Below are 21,978 nucleotides of genomic sequence, written 5' to 3' on the forward strand. Positions count from 1 at the left end.
TACCCTTCTTCTCTTTAAACTGTTGTCTCCCTCGAACGACCAAAGCACTATTGCCTTTGCCTTTGTCAATGTTCTTCCTGTTCACTTCCTCTGTGAGCAAGCTGCCTTCTACATTGGCACTTGTAAGACCTTCTGGCGCGACAGAATTACTTAACGCTGTACGAAAGTATCCCAACTGTCTGGCAAAGGATTAAGAGAAACATAGCCTTCACTGAATCTGGAAAGACTATCTCCTGTGCTGTTAACTGGCTGAAAATTGTGTGAAATTCATTCAGATGATTTGACATGGCTGTCCCTTCCTTCATCTTCAAATCCACCAATTTCTTGAGCTAGTAAATCTGAGAAGTAGCACTTTGTTTCTCGTACATACCACATAGCTTTTGCCATACGCCATACGCTGTAGTCTCTTCTGCTACGTTGAAGTAAACATTTTCTACCAGTGTCAGCATGATTGTGGAACAAGCTAACTCGTCAAGCTCTTCCCACTCATCTTCAGCCATACCTTCTGGTCTCTCCCCTTTGAGCTTCAGTGGCTTCACTTGTTTTTTCTGCACCAAAACCTGCCAAATCTGCTTCTTCCAGAATGGAAAGTTTGTGCCATCCAGCTTCTTCAGTTGTAAAGAGTCTCACTTTGAGAAGATGCCATATCTGCCAAACTGATTACTCCTGAGAAAAATCCGGCAGAGTTTCCCCTGTAAACTGGCCTCTGTACACAGTAAACAAGCTGTAATCAACAAGCTGAACACCTCTCCTCAGGAACTGTCAGTATTTTGAAAATTTTTGACAGAGTCTCCCCTGTAAACTGAGCTCTGGGAACCAAAAGATAGCTCAAAAAACAATCATAAATAGCTGACCAGTGACAAATCTAAAAAATCTCTGTAATATGCTGTCCTGTAAGCATACACTGTCTCCTCTCTGGGCGATGACAGAACCTGTATCTGTCTCAAGACTGAACCGTGAACAATGCCTCAACGGCCTGACGCATAAGATGCAATCCAGTGTCTACACAAAGTCATACATCCTAAGGGATAAAAGTCGCCGAAGAGGATGCGTGTAGAGGGGAACTCCAACAACCTAATCCACCTCACACTGGGTAACCCAGCCCCCAGTGCTTGGCTTCAAAAAACCTCACACACGACCCTCTCAGATGGCTCAGCAAACTGCCCAGAACTAGCATACATCCTATAATAGACCAATCACTGTCCTATGACCGCTGCGGCAGTCTGTCTGCTAGAGTGACTCACAACTAGCAGACCCACAATCACAGTACATCAATCTGCAATACATGCCAGTGGTGTCAAGCCGTCGTATGGCCACACCTCCCCTGGAACCTGGCAAACACAAGAAGTAACAATGCAGACTGCAATATATATATCTGATGATATATATGTGTACCTGGTCTATAGATGATGCTCTGAAGACTAATGAGTGATGTATGTCGATGCCGATATTGATGTCGGCCACCTCCTGCTTGCCAATCTACACAAGACGGATTTCTTTGCGGCTGAAATCTATCTTCTGCTGTAGTGCTCAGAACGAAATTCTGAGGGCATAAACGGCTTCGAAAGGGGGGTAAAACCCCAAATCGCCTGGTGGAAACGCTCCCGGAACGCCGAGTGTGAATTTTCGAACTCCGGATCCAGAATCTGCCGGAAAAGTGCGCGCGCGCGATTGTGCAAATCCGCACTGAACCAAGGCTCTGATACCAATTGAAGTCGCGGAGCGGAGCGTGGGTCGACTCTCTCTCTCACACACACACACACACACAGTGAGCTTACACAGTACAGTACGCAGAGAACTGTTAGAAGGGTTATCTCCCAATACCTTAGTATTCACAAAGTATATGTGAGTATATACAAAGAGTTAGAGGTAAGTGAGTTAGGCGGGCGGCCAGCCATATCCGCATAAGAGGCCACTTGGGCTTTAATCCCAACAAATAATTTAAGAATCTAAGGAATATTCTTTCTCTTGGAAAGATAAAAATGCCACCTGTGTGGGGCACTAGTGTTTGAAATCACGACCTTGAGGTTGTTAGACTAATGCCTTTCCATTAAGCTATTCCACTCGACTTAAGAGGTGACATTTTAAACAAATCTTGGGTTTTGACATTTCCACGGATCACACAGAGATCATGTCGTATAGCGCACATGACGATCACATTGGGATTGTAGCAAGATCACATGTAAGAGTGTTCAAGAAAAATCTATTTCACAAACATACAAAATTCTTTTTAAGGAAGTTTCAAAGAGGAACTTTTTCAAAATAACTGGCATTTTTTGCAATTTAACTCTATTTTCCAAAAAAATTTCAAGCGAATTTTCTCCCTTCCCCCCTCCCATCAATCAGTTGTTTTGATTTTTCAACCGGCCCAAGGCTAACCTGAGGCTTACTTTTCCCGAACATTGAGGTCCACATCAAAAGACGTTGACATTGTGAACACAAACGTGCACATTCGCGATCTAACGGTGCAAATAAACACCATCCACACCTTTTGAGAGGGACCATTGAGCGCCATTGGGTCCGCGGAGGTCTATGTCAATTAGTTTGTTTTTTTCTCCCTTATAATAATCTCACTTAATGGTGAAATTTATTTGCAAAGACTATATATGGTCACGCGAGGCTTAGTTTTCCGTAAGCTAGGCCGACAAAATCTGACGCTGCACAGCTTTTTGCAGTAGGCCACCGGCTTCGTACGCTTACTATTCTATTTTCAACATAGTTGAGAAAAACTATGCCTGTTGCTTGCTGGTGTGCCGCTTGTTTCTCTCTCCTCGCTGCGCCTCAACCTCTCTCTCACTACTTCCGCTTCCCTGTCACCTTTTGAGTTGTCGTACTTGCCATCGTCAAGCCTGTCGAGGCTTATAGATAACTAAGCCTCGCGTGACCATGCCCAAAATCGTTGAGACATATCTACTCTAGTTTCTGAATATTATTCCATCATTTTGAAAGTTGATTCGTGGATGCATTTTGTTGTTGTGCCGAGCTTTTCAGAGCTCATTTTCAATGCCGTCGATGACCGGGTCTTCAACGCAGCAGTGAGTTTGAATGTTACGTTGGAAGGCAAACTCAAAAGTCTTGGCAAAAAGAAGGCGGGCGCCGGGCGGGGTCAGAATTTATAGAATATGACTTATGGGATAATGGATTTCCTTCTTTTCAAACTGTTTTGCTCTGCAAAAAGTTCTGTAGATAGATGCGTACAAAAGGAAGAAAGCGCGCAATATATATGCTTGCGCTCCACTGTGCAATGCCAGTGACTCAAAAAGAGAGAGAGAGAGAGTCGTAAAGTCAAGAGACCAGAGTCATCAGTCATGTCCAGGACCAAGGTAGCGGTACACCTCCGCTCTGACGCAGAGAGAGAGAGAGAGAGAGAGAGAGAGAGAGTCCCTACGTCCCTGCCTTTCTGCGTGTATGGCTTGTATCGTCGATTCGTCATGCCGTAGCTTTACTCCTCCTCATGTTCACAGCAATCTGGCCCAAGATGTAACTGCGTCTAATCGATTCATCTTTGATCCATAACAGCGGCAGTAATCATATTACTGCAGCATTACATGCAAAATATGCTCATTACACTCCTCATCCTCTGCTTGCCAAATATCTTCTCCGCAAACTCCCAGCTTGCCACCTCTCCTGCTTCTCCCCCCTCAGACATAAGCACCATTGATGGATCTAGCAGCTACATATGGATAGTGCAAGGGAACTCCACAGGTAAACAAGCCCCCAATTGCTCTGATCTGTGCGTCACCGAGTTCAACAACGAGTCGAATTTCTTAGTTGTTTTGCAGCCTTGCGAAGGCCTCACTGCAAGCGAACAGTGGCTTTATGACTCCCAATCTCTGTCTATCTATAGTAGAATTGGGGTATATAGCAATGTCAAGCTTTGCATAGATGCAAGTGACCCTTCCCAATTACAACTAGTTTCTTGCAATGGATCATCACCTAGCCAAATGTGGACTTATGATAGCCAAACTATGCGATTTCAAGGCGGAAATTCATCAGCAGATGGCCCCTCTTTGTACTTAATGGGCCAAATTAGGCACCCATCAGATTGGGGGAGTGGTAAAAACAACTACAGCCTCCTACTTGCTGCAGAAAACGAAGAATTTACGTCTGTGTTTACCATTCTTCCCTTAATCAATCCTTTACTAATAAAGCCTACGTCACTGTATACAAGTGGATCAGTTGGCCAAAATCTAGTGCAAAATGGCGGTTTCGAAGAATGCAATGACGATCCAGGAAAGGGTTTTGTCACCATAGACAATACACAGCCACTATACTTGTGCTCATGGTATGTGGTGAGCAATGAGGTCGAATACTCAGGCACAAATCTTTGGCAACCTGTGGAAGGCACACATAGCCTTCACTTAAACTCTGCTAAAATTGCAAAGCCAGCCTCTGTAGCTCAAACATTGCCCACAAAAATGGGCTCCAATTACACATTGGGCTTCTATATGGCCGGTAATCCGGACATTAATTGCGGGGATACAAACAAAACAATGACAGTGCAGGCAATTCCATCATCATTAGCGGAGCAGAAGCTTTGGTTTGATGTATCACACGCAGGATCAGCAGGAAAAATGGATTACATGTATGTGTACCCAATGGGGTTTACTGCACTTGCAGATTATGTAAACCTCACGTTTACGAGCCTCTCTGTGGGCAGCTGCGGACCTGTGATTGATAACATATCTGTGCAAGAGATAAAAGGCCCCCTTCCGCCACTAATCGACCCACATGGATCGCTGCTAATCTCGATTAGTGGTGCATCATCCGGGATGCCCGTATATGGTAAGGTCCTTCTAGGCCTTACAGTAGCAGTGCTTGTCGCCGCCATCGCCAGCCTGTTCATCATCAGCATTAAAAAGAAGAAGGCGGTCATTAAGAAACGTGCCATCAGTCTGGGAAGTAGGAGACATAACAATAGTAGTAAGACGGCGCATGCAAGGTGGTGGTCATCTTTCAATTTAGAAGAGGAGATTCGCGGTTTTGGCGAAACCACTAGCGGTATTATGGAGCTCTCGTGGAAGCAGATAGAAAAGGCAACCAAAAACTTTACCACAATTGTGGGTGAGGGCGGGTTTAGCACGGTGTACCGAGCAGAAATGGCAGACGGCCGAGTGGGTGCCGTTAAAATGGAGAAAACAAGGGACCGTTCTCGCCAAATGTTCAAACAAGAGCTCTCGATTCTCTGCCGTCTCCATCACGCCAACCTTGTTAATCTCATCGGCTTTTGTAATGAACGAGGTACGTGTGCATCCCTCTCTCTTGAACACATGTTTTGAGGTTTTGAGATTTGAGTTTTTTTCTTTTTGGGGAGAGAGAGAGAGAGAGGGAAGAGAGGGCAGGGGGCACCAGTAAGTGATAGAGAACACCTTAGCGCTATGTGGGCAATACTCCCAAGGGACCAATTTGATTATATGAGAGAGAGAGAGAGAGAGAGAGAGAGAGAGAGAGATTGAGAGAGGTAAGGCCTTTGTCCTAGTTGTAGCTCACCTAGTCTTTATGTTGTGAGCATTTGTCTAGATTAGTAATAACTAGTTAGGCCGCTCTCCCACCCTTTCTTCTGGTCATCGATTCTACCTCCTTTTCAATTCGTATCTCAATTTCGTATTCATTCTAAGAAGCTTCTCCATTGGTTAGGATTTGATCTCCTTCTGATAGTGATTGACCAACACCGTTTTGGGTTTGACCATTCTAATGCTTGGACTCTGTGTCAGCACTATCTGGTCTCAAGTTTTGATTTACAAAATACAATGGATTATAAATGCTAAGCATTGATTGCTAACAAGAGATCTAAGAGCAACTGATCAAGGGATTCAACTTTCAAGAGAGCTAGAACGGATTTAACATGTCCTATTTATAGTTGTCGGCATTGGGTTTTGACTACGATGTATAGTAGTACGATATGGAGCTATTCCTCTATGCTCCACATGGCACCTGCCGTTGTGGTAACTTTGAAGGGCCTCAACTTGGAGTCTTCGGGGAGGACCAGTGAGATGCATCTCTCTAAAGGACGGTTCCCCCCTTCTATATTATTCTTCAGAGAAGACTGGTGGGAGGCATCTTTGTAAGGAACGGTTCCAACTTTCTACAAGCCACATGAACTCAAACATACTTTTGATGCCAAGATTTATGCACTCGTCATCATGTGCATTACGAAGCATTAGTAAAGTGGAAAGATAGACCTAAAGAAGGTGCCAATTGGGAAAACATTAGTCTTGTAAGAAGAAAATATTTCACTTTTGTTTTTGACACCAAAAACACTTCTCCAAGGGGGTGGTAATGTGAGACCAAGGCTAGTGGAAAACCGGCATGAGGGCCTGCCTATAAGTATAGGCAGAGATGGTTGAGTGGAGCATGGGTTTCTTGTCCCTTGAACCTTTTATTTGTGGTGTTGTTTTTTGGGTGTTTTGTTCCCTTGTTCTCGTTTGTTGGAGATTATAAGATAGTTTAGAGTAGTGTTGTGGGACATGTACAATATTAAGCACACCCACTTCGTGCAGTTGGGATCCAATCATGAAACTGGGGACTCTAGATATGTCCAAATAACTCCTTGCGTAGCGTAGAATCATGAAGCTCTATATTTCGACGCATGTCTCCATTCCATAACTCGACAAATTATTTGGCAAGGGAAAAGTGAGAAAAAAATCTCCCCTCATGTATAACTCAAATGAGTTACATGGCGTCATCGTGTAACTCACCTAGGACTTCTCCTCTTGCCAACGTGGACACTTTGCCCCAACATTCCAATATGGTTTGCAAGTGGCAATTGCCATAGCTTTGGATTGATTCTAAAGATACTCGAGGAATCTACTTAAAACTATCATATAGTAACATGTGAGTATAATGGAGGGAGGCTTGTCCAAGGGAGAAGAGGTACAATTTATAAAGAATGGTACCATTTATATATATATATATATATATATATATATATATATATATAGAGAGAGAGAGAGAGAGAGAGAGAGAGAGAGAGAGAGAGAGAGATAGCTATAAGTACCTATAATGTGTCAGCACTCTCAATACTTGTTGCAACTGAGGTTAGTATTATCCCACCTTGAAGCATTTTTATGTCATTTTCTTTGAGTATACTTGTTCAATTTTAGAGAAACTCTCAATACTTGTTGCAATTGAGGTTAGTATTATCCCACCTTGAGTATACTTGTTCAATTTTAAAGAAAATCAGGCTTGAGGGAAATCAGTAAGGATGCTTCATGAGAGTGTTGCCAAGTGGATGTACACATGCGTTTCCCTCTTTCTCACTCAAAATAGAAGCGGCTCTCTTTGGCCACACGTCAAGGCCTCTCTCTGTGTGTGTGTGTGTGTGTGTGTGTGTGTGTGTGTGTGTGTGTGTGTGTGTAGGTCGTGAGGCAACATGTGCAACAAAGGCTTCTTCTTCTTCTGTTCTCTTTCTATGCCACTATCTATGCCTAGGTTCTGGAGGTCGCTAGGCAGCATGTGCAGCAAAGGCTGCTGCTTCTTCTTCTTCTCGGTCTCTCAATGTCAATGTTTGTGCCTAGGTAGGCAATTAGACAATCTTGTGTGCCGATAGAGCTACCGAAAGAGGAGGGGGGAAGATGAGAGGCATGTGTGACAGGAGCAACGGTGGAATGGAGGTAGGGAAAACGAAGGGAGGCAGGTTGGGGAAAGGCCATAGGTGCATCATCATGTCTTTTCCTTTTTGGGAGTGGGGAGGGGTGTATATTTCTGCCTATTGATTTTCTTTTAAGATGAGCCAATATGTGATTAGTATGATGTTCTTTGAGAAAAGTGATTGGTTTTGCAAGGATTTTAAATATCATTTCAAATTGTAAGTGATGAACATTGTCATAAGGCAACCTCCCCTCCCCCAAAACCAAAAACAAAAGCCCAAGATATGAGCAAACTAAAATTGGCAACTGTATCAGAATATAGTGGCTTGAACTTTAACAGTTCGAGAATCTACACACCCAAGCACTACACTAACCACATGACAACAATGATCATTGCAAAAACACCAATACAAAACTAATGTTCATCAATGTGTGTGTGTGTGGAGGCAGATCCTCAAGACTAAGTAACACCTATATTTAAGAGGGGGAGGCAATGGGATCAAAGGCGAAGAAGCCCACGTGCGAAAGCCGAGAAGATCACAACCCCAAAAATCAAATAAAAAACTAAACATGGACACGCCCTAAATCTGGACAACCTGAGAAATGCATTTTATTTTATAATATAATATTGTAAAAAGGGGTGTAAGTACACAATGCGTGCGCGGGTGAAGTGGTTAGCCTATGTGACCCTTAACTCGGACAGCTAGGTCTTGGGTTCAAATCGCTCCGTCGCGCTTCGTTTTTTCCACTGGCCATGTTTAATGCACCTCGCCTTTTTGATGGCACACCTCGTTTTTCTCGTTGGCCGAGTTTAGTGCATCTCGAGATTCCGCCCAACAATCCCGACCATCGATCCCATTACTCCATCGTGCATTTAATATGGGTGTCATTTAGTCCCAAGGGAGGCCGATGGGTTTCAATTATGAAACCTTGTAAACTCCTTTGAGGCAAAGAGTTTTGACTACACAAATCTACTTGTACTTTGGGGTGAAAGCATGTATTAGTGGTATTTTTTGACACTTTTTGATAGTACCGTTCACAAAAAGTATTAGTGGTATTTTTTGACACTTTTTTGATAGTACCCTTCACAAAAAGTGGAGACCAATGAAATTTCTACTAGCAATTTCAAACCAGTAGACCTTGTACTTTAGATTCTAGTTCAAAAAAGTTGTCCATTGAATATAACCAATATATAACATGCTAGTCATTTTTTTTTTTCTTGAGAGGGGGGTTTGTAAAGTGCCACCAAAAGACTACCAAAGGACTCTCTTATAAGCCATCACTTTTTGGTACACCAAAACGTGCTTTTAAACCAGTAGGCCTTGTACTTTAGATTCTAGTTAAAAGAAATTTACATTGAATATAACCAATATATACCATGCTTGTCTTTTTCTTTTTCTTAATTAGATATAAATTATGAAAAGGGGGTTTGTAAAATGCCATCAAAAGACTATCAAAGGACTCTATAAGTCATCACTTTTTGGTACCACCAAAACATGTTTTGAAGTTTGGCCCTTTTGATAGTGCTTATCAATGTCATTGCCACCAAATAAAACAACTACACTATCCTACATTATTTTGTTAGTTTAAAAAGAATCTTGATTTTTTAAACTAACAATATATATATATATATATATATATATATATATATATATATTATCACATCTAGAATATGGATCTACATGTGAACAATTTATTTATTTTTGCTGACATCAACATTATTTTACAAATATGTCACCATTGTGTGCTTTGTTTTTGGCTTGTATAAGGCCATAGTGTTGTGGTGGAAAAATGGTGTAGTTTTTTGACCGTTGATGGCGAGGTTGTCGATCGTGGACGCATGTCTTTTGTTGAAAATAAAGATTTTATAAACATTATACCTTTCTCCAAAAAAATTAGAGTCGATCCCATCGTCCCTTTTGGGATGGAAATGGAGGCTGAAATCTGTGGCGGTCTTTGCTCGAGAATCAGGTGGGGTGTGGCAGACTATGACTCCGGTCCAGCCCTACTTTGTATAGGCTTGGCTCCCCTCAACAGCTTGGGTATTCTTACGATGGGGCATGGCTCCCCTTCCCAAAGCCTGGTTCGTTGGGTGGTGGCGTCCTGTTGGTGATGAAGCTCTCTTTTAGACATTTGGTGGCTTTGCTCGATTGGACCAGGATCATACTTGTAAATTTTTTGAGTTTCTATTTAATTTAACATTCACTGTCTGTGAGTTTTGCCAATAATATAATCTTTCTTTTATAATGTAAACGGGTCTTTTTATCATTATATTTTGGTCCCTTCTTTTAATGCTCACTTGGCTTCCTTGGGTTACATCCCAGCTTAGTTACAAGTACCTAGTAGCTTACTATTGCAAACAATCCAATCCTCTACAAAGCAGGGCTAGAGCAGATGGCGAGGTCCTAAGCTAATCATCCGAGCTATGCCTTTTACTTACTACATATATCATCGCCTTGCTTTCTTGAACAATCTCTAGGAAGCTAGCCACAGAGAGGTCTCTTTCAAAGACACGATAGTTCTTGGCCTTCCAGATATTATTGAAGAAATAGTATTTAACAATTTGAGTACAAATTAGAAGTGGAGAGTTTCAAACCTTTTTTACTTTCTTTTCAACTTTTTGATTGAAAAGATACTTTTTTATTGTAATTTTTTTTCATTTAGAGATAATTTATAACAAAAAAATTGGTAAATTGTCCTTAAAAGAAAAAATTTCTTCATAACTAAGATTTTTTTTTCAACTTTTGGTTTTATATGCAAATGTCACAATGTTACTTTAGTGCAACATGTATTATTATTAGCGATGAGGCTTGGACATTCCCAACATTAATAAAATACATTTCAAAGAAAAAGTAACACTCAATCAAGAGAATGTTCCAAATAGAAAAATGCAATTAATTAGTGTCACTTTTATTAAATATTATCATAATTATCAATTTAATTTTTCACACAAAATTACTTAGGTAATTCCTCATTTCTCAGAAGTGTTTCTATGTTATTTGATCATACTTCAATGTTATTTAATGTCGATATTAACTCTAAAATCCTACCTATATTGAAATAATCACATTGGTTTAACATTTATTTAAAAAAGAAACAAACTAAACTTCCAAATTCGGCTAAATTTGATTAACGACTAACTTCTCTATGTTTACCACTAAAATAACTTTTCTTTTTAGTCACCTTTTTCCATATATCTATAACTCCCTTTTATGATATACCCTCTCTACAACCTTGCAAAATGTTTATTGTAAAAAGAAAAAAATTCTACAAACACAATCCTTGTCTACTTTTGCATTACCGTAACTCTTCACCTTGTTTAAATTTGCAATTTATGTTTTTTAATTCTACATATTTTATCATTCGTCGTATTATTTTGTGTGTGTGTGTGTGTGTGTGTGTGTGTGTGAGAGAGAGAGAGAGAGAGAGAGAGAGAGAGAGAGAGAGAGAGAAAACAACATTCACTTAGGATAATACACAACTAGTAACAAGGTGAAAAGTCATAATGGCATACATGGGAGGCTGATGAGAAATAAATAGTGTGTGTGACCTAGTCAAAAGCGTACGTCCTAGAATGAAAAAAGCCCGCAAGGAGCATACAAAGTATCTTGAAGATGAAGTGGCTCTCCTGATTAAAAAAAAACGAAAGGTTCGGCTTCTGAAGAGGAGCACAAGAGGTGGTCGAAAGCTAAAGCTAACCTGGTAAATCATCAGCTGGAGGAGGTCAGGAGGGCTAGAGTGCTTTTTAGAGAAACCTTCCTTCAGCCTGAGGCCTCCAACAAAGCACACTTTTTTCGGGCCATGGAAATCAAGAGGAGTAGGGACCGTATCCATTTTCTCTTGGATGGGAATGGGAATGCTATACAAGACCAATATAAAATGTCGAAGATGATGCTTGAGCATTTAAGCCAAGTTATTGGCCGACCTAAGGCCCACTCTCAAGAAGTGGATGAAGCCAGAGCCGCTTTGCTTTGCTTGCAAGTGTCGACAAGACGATATCCCATCTGAAGCCAATATTTTGGAGTCTAGAAGACTGCTTGATTGCATTGTATGCTATATGCAAGGAGAAGTCTTCTAGTTGGGAGAAATTAACTACTGAGTTCTTTAGAGAATTTTGGGATGATCTCAAGCTCCCTATCAGGAGAATGGCTAACCAAGCCTTGGTCAAAGGGACTTTGGACTCTAGCATGAAGAAAGGGCTCATAAAACCTATCCCAAATCTATTATGCTGTTCTCAATTGAAGCACTGGTGTCCCATGTCCATGATGTTTATGGCATATAAAATCATTGCCAGGGCTATTGCCCTTAGAATCTCCCCACTGCTCGATAAAGCCATCTCCCCCCCATCAACAAGGACTTATAAAAGAAAGGTCAATATATGCCAATGTTTTGGCATCAATGGTTGGCATTGAATATGCATCCCTCACTAAGCAAGAGTGCATTCTATTGCAGCTTGAATTTATGACAAGATTATGTGGTCATTCATAGAAGATATCATGAAATCATTGGGCTTTGAGTCTCGGATATGTAGTATGGTTCATACTCTAGGAGCTGGTAGTCACTTTGAGCTTTTGTTCAATGATAGGATTGTGGGCTCTTTCAAATTCAAAAGATCAATCAAATAGTCTTGTGCCCTTTCTGTTTGCCATCCGTTCACATCCTCTAGTTACTATGCTCGAAGCTTGTGCTACGAGAGGGAAGATCCAAGGGTTGGCGTTGCTTGGAAACAACTAGCTCCTGGTGAATTTATTTGCGGATGACTCACTCCTCTTCTTGAAAGCTTACCCCTACGTCTAGAAGGCTCTGGAGATTGTGTAAACTTTTTTGTTGCCTCAGGACTGAAGTGCAATATTGAAAAATCAAGGCTGATCTCTCTCTCTGAGCATGACTCATTCGACCCATCTTTTTGGACAGGAAAGATTGTCACAAAAGATAAGATTTTTGTCATCTAGGAGCTCCCTTTGGGGTGGACATAACATATAGGCAAAGATTCCAATGGATCTCAGAAAAGGTCAGGAGAAAAATGAGAAAGTGGGAGCATGTGCTGCTACCCTTCCCTAGCCGGGTTAAAGTGATGGACTCCTTTATGGTCCCATACATTTCCTTCACTAGCCTGCTCCTCAAAATAGCCAAATGTAACTAGAAAGAGTTCTTGAAACTAATAAAAATGTTTTTATGGAAAAATAACACCAAAGCCTTAATTAACGCCTTGGTAGTGCGTGAAATGGGATGTAGTCGCTAGACTAGTGGAACAAGGTGGGGTAGGGATCCTCAACCCTATTGTTTATGCTCAGGCCCTCAGTGCCAAGTTTGTGGTCTCGATTGCGCAACAAGATCATGCGTGGGCTATTATGAGTCATGACCTACGATAAGATGGACTAGGCAAAGCTCTACTCTGAAGGTGGGTGATGGAAAGGGATTGATTTCATGACAAATTGCTAGCCCCTCAGCGGACCCACATGAGAATGGGTGTCACAATGGGTGAGCTAATGGCAAGTGCAAACAGAGAAATGGAGGCTTTGAAGTGGGGGGAGTTAACCAAATACTTCGAGAACTCCATTAAATTCTAGTCCCTAAGATTTCCAGAAAGGTGAATAAAAAAGGACTCCATCGTTTGACCGACATGTGGGACGTCAATAGCCTAAACTGGAAACAGGCTGACCTAGTGGCTTCCGAGTTTCACCTTAATGGCACTGAAAGACTGTTGATTAATAGAGCTATGGAAAGGCTAGGTGAAAGGAGGGGAGTAATGTCGTGTGCTAGAGTCAGACAAGGGGAACTAGAACCTAGGAGTCCACCTCCCAACCACCCACTATATAGAATAGCCCCTGGCCCTTTTCCCTAGTTGGACTCCCTTTCCACACTGCCTAGCCCGGCCTTGCCCTTGTCTAGTCCGGCCTTGCCGGTGTCCTGACATTACTCCCCCCTTAAATAAGAGTTTTTGTCCTCGAAAATAAAAGTGGGGAACTTCTTCTTAAGAACACTAATGTTTTCCCAAGTGGCATCCTTCATGGATCCAGCTGTTTGGTTGACCGGAACACGGTTCCGTAGGAGGTTCAATGAAACCAAGAGTAACATCTTGATTTTCCACATTTTTGTCCATTTGCAACCAGATTGTGTTATCGATTCCTATCCTATCATTGTGTGTAGATTCCATTTAGAACACACATGAGTATTCAAAACGAGTTATCACACAAAGATGTACCCTAAAGAGTACCCTAAAGAGTACCTCTTTTCACTTCCATGAAAGTAACTTGCTAACACAATTAATTTGGCAAGTTTAAGTCCTTGACTTGTTTTCCAATTCCAGCAATAAACAACCCCAACATAACTAGTGTTCAAGGTTGAGAACTTGATTTATACATGAAGAGACTACACCTAGTCGCCAACATGCTTTAAGTTATGGTAAGCAAAATCCAAGTAGAGCAATAAATGCTTACTGATTGGGTTGCTTGGTGCTAACGTACGCACTTTGCATATCCATCAGCATAAGATTACACTTTGTAATCTGCCTATCCCCTTGGATAATTGACAGTACTGAGGTGTGTTCCCAGATGGTTGGTAAATGGGACTCACAATATCGTGTAACACTGTTGAGGAATCAACAATGTCCGGAATAACCATCGTGGTTAACTTGAAAAATCCACAAACACCCAAACCGAGCCATGACCTCTATTGGTGATTAGTAGACCCAAAAGTGATCTCATAGAGATACTGCACATAAGAGTGCAAAATGCTTCATAAGCAACAACTTGAGGAATATGCATGCCATTCCAAATCAGCCTTTGCTAAACACTAGGGTCCATAACACCTAGTGTGCATGCATTTAGCAAAAAACAGATCCGAACCTGTATATCCATGGTGATCCTTGCCAATATTTATGGCAAATGTGATGCGCCTAGCACACACTAAAAAGGAATGTAAATAGTTCTTAAAAGAAACTAAATACTTTCAGTTGCAATCTTTTGCAAGTCTTGCTGAAACGTCTGAACCATAATAGAAGGTGAAACTTTGATCACTTCTAGGTACAAACAATGATTTTTTTTTTCGTTAACAACTTAGAGCCTTGCTATATGCAAAAACAACCATTTGTAATGTTGTTTAGCAAGACTTATACCTGAACAATTCATTCTAAGTATCGGACAATTTTTGGCCATGAAATTGCTCCTAGTACGTCGTGCTAAAAATGGTCTAGAAAACAGATGTGACGAGCACCTAGGGACTTTGTCGTGACACATATTTGAAATAGTGGGTACCAGTGTCAGTCCTAGAGACTTATATTCGCCACATGTGGAATATGTCTCAACTAAGGATGTCTGAAAAAAGAACATCCTACAAGTACAAGATGTACTTGTGTGTGGAGGTAACTCTAAACACTCTGCGACAAGAGTGAGAGGGTCCCTCATTCATTGCTCCACACTGGCTAAACCGAACTCCTTGAGTGCCTAGACCATGTTGTATCCCATGTGACAACATGTGCCAAATTGAATCCTACAAGTGGATTCATAACAACATAATGGCATTGGACATTACGACCCAAAATACTTGTTTTGACATGCCCTTGGCAGCGGCCCTGGGGATTGAACTGAAAGTTCAGTTACCTGTATTCAAATTCACAGGAGCATGTCTCCCACCTATGAAAAAAAAACAAGCAACATTGCACTGGAAATCCTGGGTGTTGCCCTCGCAATCCAAACCCGTTGGGTAGAATCTACATAGTGAATTCCTTGGTAAGACCCTTTGTAGAAACTGCTCAACTAGCAGGTAACGGTAACCAACATAGTTTACCATGTACAGAATGATTGGAATCAACTTAAAAAGTTGAATTGGTCCGCTACCCCATGGTAGATTACTGGCTTTCTTCCTTGAAAGTAGAACTGGGATAGATCAAACTATGATCCTCTATGCCTATGGGGAGATGTAGCAATCACCCGCGCCGGGTCTTACCCCAAAACAGTATGTCCATAGACAATCCGTAGTGCTATAGAGGGAGCCGGAGATACAAGTGAAATGCCTAGATCTTATGGACAGCCATGCTGTCTCAACCTATTGCTGCATCTATAATCGGTGGTAGAGATCAGTTGATGGGAGTTTAAGGTTATCAAAAACTCAACTCAAGCGTCGCACTGAAAACATGTAGTGCAAAATGACACTCTAAACATCCGTAATGACAAGACTCTTGCTTGTCAATTAACGTCAATGTGTACTCCACTAGGTAGGATTGTTCGATCTTGAGAACAATCATCCAAGGAATACCCACAACTGGGTCTTACCCTAGATTTAACAATGGCTCTTAGCCAGCATGTGTGGCTCATAGCCCTCATGGCAATTAGTGTTCAATCGTCGAACCGATGAAGACTAATGTGGATGGCATCTTGCCCAATTTCTAGCTGAGAGTTAGAGCACCTTGGCTCAGGAGGACTCACCAGCAAAAACATGCAGCAAAAGCTTCGTAGAAAGTGTGGATTATTCTTGGAGAGAAATAAGAAAGAGAGAGAAAGAGAGCATGCTGGGCTGAGGAACTTTCCTTAAGTGACGAGTTTGTATATGTTGTGCCCAATCTGTGTGCTCTGCCACATCTGATGCCTGACTTGCAACTTATCTTGTAAGCATGCATCAATTTACCTGTATAACTCTCTCATCAAGAGAGGGAACAGAAAACACAAGCCACAACTTGACCCACTTACCATGTATGGGGTCGTGACTTGACAAAAATGACTTAATATGGCACTTTGCCTATGAAATAAGTCCTAGATTTTGGTTCCATTTAGTGGTAGTGTGTGTTGATAGCAACCATAAATTTAAACAATCCAGAATTTACTTTGTCTGTGACAGAGTGTCTGGTGTGATAGCGGAAGCGTAATCTCTGAAGCGGTGGAATTCATGCCACCTGGTGAGCATGCTTTGCATACCAATTTTTAAGCCCTTGGCGAGAGTGATGGCCTCAAACATGAGAGCCCAAACCATTAGTGCCTTGCACAGTCTAAACTGTAGGGATTTTGTGAGGTGATATTCCCTATTTTACCAGTTTTTCAAACGTGTGTGGGTAGTACCTTGGCACAAGGGAGAAGCCTTGCTTCATGTAAAATTGTCTAAGAACTTTGCTTTGTAGAAAAGCATTAGTTTCCAATGTAAATGTATAAACATGAAAAAATAAACAATACTGAACATGGTCTAACCTAGTCATCCCACTTTAACTAGTTGTCTTGAGATGTCGGAAGAAAACTCGCTCAAATGTAGATCATATTCATATCATATTCATATCTGTTGCGATCAAATTTGGCCTGAAATATCCTGCAGGTATATGGAGAAATTCCCCAAAAGCGTGTGCTCATAGCATACCCCAAACGGGAAACATCTCAATTTAAGAGTCGTAGATTGAAGCCTTGCTTAACATAAATATCTTTGTTCTGAAACCAGTGCTGTGTGGTAAGCATCCTCCGTCAGCGTGTAAAAACCGTGACAAAGAGTCGGCCATGCCGAGGAACTTGCTTCCTTCTTCAAGTCTAGTAAGAGGCCATGCATGTCTCCTTGGGATATTTAAAAAAATAAGCCCTTTCCATTAATGTATGCAACAAAATTTGACTGCTTATGTGATGTCAGAGGCCGTGCCTATGCTTGGAATGGAGAAAAGTGCATTACCTTTGATACATGTTAGATATATGCAATAGAGGTGATGCATGTTCCATCTAGGTCAAATGCTTCATAATCAATTGACAGCCCTGCTGTTGTTACATCAGTTCGTGGTTGATGATCAAAAGATTTATGGTAAGTGCATCACGCCATTCTCATAGATTACCTTATGTAGAGATACGACCAGAATTGTGTAACCAGTTATGCAGATGACAATAAACCCAAAATCAACTGAGTACCTCATTAAGCACTCCTACCGACCAATCTTGTCGACCCTAAAATCGAATGTGTTACCGAGGGGAAACTGCAAATAGTACGAAAGTAGTAACCCAACATTGTACTACACCGGCCGTGCTCATTAGCACCCTTGCATGGAGTCTTGCTCATGGCAATACCAATCATAGCCTTATTGAACATTGCCACCCTGCATAAACCATGAGGGTGATCAACTTGATTAAAAGAAAATTGAAAGAGGTTACCTTGTTTTTGTTCTTGTATTTGAATACGGTGTATTCAAAGCCGTGTGTCGCCAATCATGTGCTGATGTTGTATTCGAATACGGTGTATTCAAAGCTGTGTGTCGCCAATCATGTGCTGATGCTAATTCATACCGAGGGCCCTGGATGGCTTTCAATTGTCGGATAAACCGAGGTGTAAGCCCCTCAAAACCTTTGAAGTTCTGTCGTACTGCAACGTCGATAAACCGAGGACATAATGTATTGACCATGGTCATAGTTGAGCTATAGGTAAGATCTCTTATATGATCCTAGTCGTTGCTGTAGGTATAAGGGTCGCAAAAGCATCCTCTATGCCTACCATGCCATGCATAGCGCTAACATGTGGTTGATGCTCAATTTCTTATCATACCATTGTCGAGACGGTCCTTTTGTACCACGAGTGTGTGCGGGCCTAAAGACCGTCACCATCCGTGTTTGACTTCGTGCATGAGTCGAGACGTAAATTAAAAGTGTATGCACATTCTACGTAAGAACTGCATGCAAAAGGTAATGCTCGTCTGTAGATGATGAAGATGAAGTCCCATGATGAAGCTGGAGCAATATGATGCTTCGTATGCCCACAACCGGTTGCTCCCAGCACTCCGCATGGAGCTTGCCTCTTAGCATGGAGTGGATACCCTAAAAAAAAATAACGAAATAATTTCTTATTGTGAGCGATGGAAAAAAATGATGCGCCGTCTACATGGAGGAGGGAATCGCGCCCCCTGTAATACTCGCCCAGTCCCGGTCCTGTGTCGAAAGTTCACTGGGATGGCGGCGTGCACCTGTCAAGCACGCCCTCATGTGGTTGATGCCAGGATCAAATTCTTCCCCCCCTCGCTGCAAGTGGCTGTGCACACAGGCTGGGTCTCGGTTTTGACCTCCTTGCCTCTTAAGGAGCCATGCCCACGGCAATCAAGATCTCTTGCTTAGGGCACCTGCCCACTGCAGCCCGCATCTCCCTTGTCAGAGGGTTTGTCCACGACCCCAGAGAGAGAGAGAGAGAGTGAGAGAGATATAGCACATGCAACGTCATGCAAAGCCTTCCTCCATCTCCTGCTTAGGGCACCTGCCCACGGCAGTCCATATCTCCCTTGTCAAAGGGTTTGTCCACGACCCCAGAGAAAGAGAGAGAGTGAGAGAGATATAGCACATGCAACGTCATGCAAAGCATTCCTCCCTCCTCCATAGCTCTTTCCTCCCCTGAGCTCTGATACCAGTGTCAGACAAGGGGAACTAGAACCTAGGAGTCCACCTCCCAACCACCCACTATATAGCATGTCCCCTGGCCCTTTGCCCTAGTTGGACTCCCTTTCCACACTGCCTAGCCCGGCCTTGCCCTTGTCTAGTCTGGCCTTGTTGGTGTCCTGACAGCTAGTCTCCACCCAACCATGTTATCTTATAGCCTCCCACTAGCATACACATTGTCCGGGCGTGCTAGTGGCCTTACCCATAGGACCCGTGTCCTTACATTACTCCCCTCTTGGAGAATTTCTTTTCGTCCTCGAAAGAAAACGTAGGAAAATGTTTCTTAAGTGCAGTAACATTCTCCCATGTAGAACCTTCTTCAAGTCTATCTAGCCATTTTACCAACACTTGTCGTTTGACATGATGTCTAATGCGAAGCTCAGGAGAATCCAAAATATTTTTGGGTCAACTAACACACATGTCTCAATGACATTATCATTCTATCCTAGCTGTTTTTGTAGACGGCTAACATGAAAAACAGGATGAACTCGTGAGTGCTTGGGAAGAGCTAAGTTATATGCCACTTGACCTATATCTTTGAGAACGGTAAATGGTCCACAATATTGTGGTGAAATTTTAACAAATTTTCTCGTCTTCAGACTCTCTGAATGCTCCGGAACCTTCAGGAAAACATTGTCTCCTTGGAAAGTAGCAAGACGGCGATGTTAATATGCGTACTTCTTATATCGATCTTAAGCTTGCTTAACATTCTTTTGAGAAACTCGAAGTAGATCAAAATGGTCTTGGATCCTTCACATTTTGTATCTTCTTCGTAGCCAACCCCACCGTAACGGGTGATTTAGGTTGAAAACCATATAAAAGCGTAAATGGACTAAACCTTGTAGTCACATGCTTTGAACTATTATAAGCAAATTCCAATATATGCAAGTAGTCTTCCCAATTGGTTTGCTTCTTGCTAACGTACACTCGTAGCATATTCTCTAGCACTTGATTAACCCTTTCGGTTTGACCATCTGTTTGTGGATGATGAGCCGTACTAAGATTAAGTGTAGTTTCCAACTTTTGGAACACAGCTCTCCAAAAGTGATTATCGAACTTTCGATCTCTGCCGAAAATGATACTAACTGGAAGACCATAGAGTCTATATATATGCTCTATAGATAGCCGTGCTAATTTCTGTAACATAATCTTAGTGGGAATGAATTGACACATCTTTGTTAGACAGTCTACAATTACCGAGATCGCATCATGGCCACGATTTGTATTAGGTAGTCCTACTACAACATCCATAGAGATACTCTCCCACTTACTTTGTGGAATATCTAAAGGATGTAAAAGGCCACCTACTTGAGGCGCTCTACCTTATTAACTTGGCAATGTTGGCAGTTTAGCACGTACTCTTGAACATCATGATGTAAGCTTGGCCAATAAAATTGCCGTCAAACTAAGACATACGTCTTACGAATACTTGGATGATGAGCACTTGGACTATCATGACACTCAAAGCATATTTGGTGCCTAGTGTTTGAGTCCTTTGCCACACATACTCTACCCTTGTGGAGTAACTAGCCATCGTTAATGGAAAAATTCTTCCATCGGTTAAGCTCGTCCTAAGTAGGGGTGGAGCTCTGTGTGTTGGAGTTTTTATCTATGTGTGCAGAGACATGTGAGTGTGAGGGATCCCTTCTTAAAACTGCACTCCACACTTTAGCATATGATTGATCTTGTGCACACTTGCCACGTAATGACTCCAAAAATTCACTCTTTATTTCCGTGAAAGCAAGTGAATTAATTTGAGGCATCCGACTTAGTGCATCCACCGCTACTACATTATATCGCCCCTTGCGATATCATAGCTTACAATCATAATCTTGAAGGATCTCCGCCCATCTAGCTTTTCAACCCTTCAAGTCTGTTTGAGTAGTAAACCATTTTATACTCTCATGGTAAAAAACCACTTCAAACTCAACACCATGTCGCCACTTTTGGCATAGAGCTCTTTCTCAAAGATAGAATAATTTTGTTGAGCTCTATCCAACCTTTTACTTTCAAAGGCTATAGGTCTTCCCTCCTTGAGAAGTACCACACCAATTGCTTTATCACTAGCATCAGCCTCTACCACAAACGGCTTAAGTGGGTCAATGATTGCTAGGATGGGAGCAGTGGCTACATCTACCTTGAGTTGTTCAAAATTGGGTTGTTGGATTTATTCCCTAAGAAAAGGTATTACCTTTTTCTTTAAGTTGATTCGTCAGAGGAATATCAATTTTGGCATAATCACGGATATATTGTCAATAATGTCCAGCCATGCCTAAGAAGATTTGAAGCTCCTCAATTGTGTTGGGATGTGTCCATCAAAGAATGACAGTGACCTTGCCAGTGTCCATCTTGATGCCAGAATAAGAGATCATATGACCGATGTAATGTATCTCTGTTTTAAAGAAATCACACTCCCTTGGCTTAGCATACAAGACGTGTCTTTGTAGCTGATCGAACACTAATGGTAAATGTTCTATGTGTTCATCTTCAATCTTACTATAAATGAGAATGTCAACAAGGAAACCAACAACACATTTTCCAAGATAGGGACGTAAGACACTATCCATGAGTGTCATAAATGTAGCTGGAGCATTGGTTAAACCAAAAGGCATAACCAAAAACTCATAATGTCCAAACCGTGGGCTAAAGGAAATCTTAGAGATATCTTTCAAAAGGATACGCACCTGGTGGTATCGTGAACGAAGATCTATCTTTGTATAGTATCTTGCCCCATGGAGTTGATCAAACAACTCATACACTCAAGGAAAAGGATACTGGTTCTTGATGGTTATTGCGTTTAATCCGTGATAATCTACACACATGCGCATAGTACCATCTTTCTTTTTTACCAATAGAATAGGCGATGCCCAAGGTGAAGTGCTAGGTTTGATGAAACCACGGGCGGGGTAGTCATCCACCAATTGATGCTCAACCTCCTTGGCCTCACTAGCACTCATATGATGAGGTGGTTTACTCACCAGTTTGGTGCTCGACAGGATAGCTGTGCCATG

The 21,978-nt window shown here is 41.8% G+C and overlaps 1 protein-coding gene across 1 annotated transcript in view; it reads left to right on the forward strand.

The window, feature by feature from the left end:
* The first annotated feature begins 3,274 nt into the window (after window positions 1-3,274).
* Window positions 3,275-21,978, forward strand: part of LOC147454375 (uncharacterized) — a 28,668-nt gene continuing 9,964 nt past the window's right edge. Inside the window, exon 1 of the mRNA XM_086516365.1 lies at window positions 3,275-5,241. Coding sequence (XP_086372491.1) covers window positions 3,549-5,241 — 1,693 coding nt within the window. The 5' untranslated portion in view covers window positions 3,275-3,548. The remainder of the gene's footprint in view (window positions 5,242-21,978) is intronic.

Source organism: Adiantum capillus-veneris, chromosome 7 (genome assembly GCF_014529385.1).
Source record: "Adiantum capillus-veneris isolate H3 chromosome 7, ASM1452938v2, whole genome shotgun sequence".
Lineage (NCBI taxonomy): Eukaryota > Viridiplantae > Streptophyta > Polypodiopsida > Polypodiales > Pteridaceae > Adiantum > Adiantum capillus-veneris.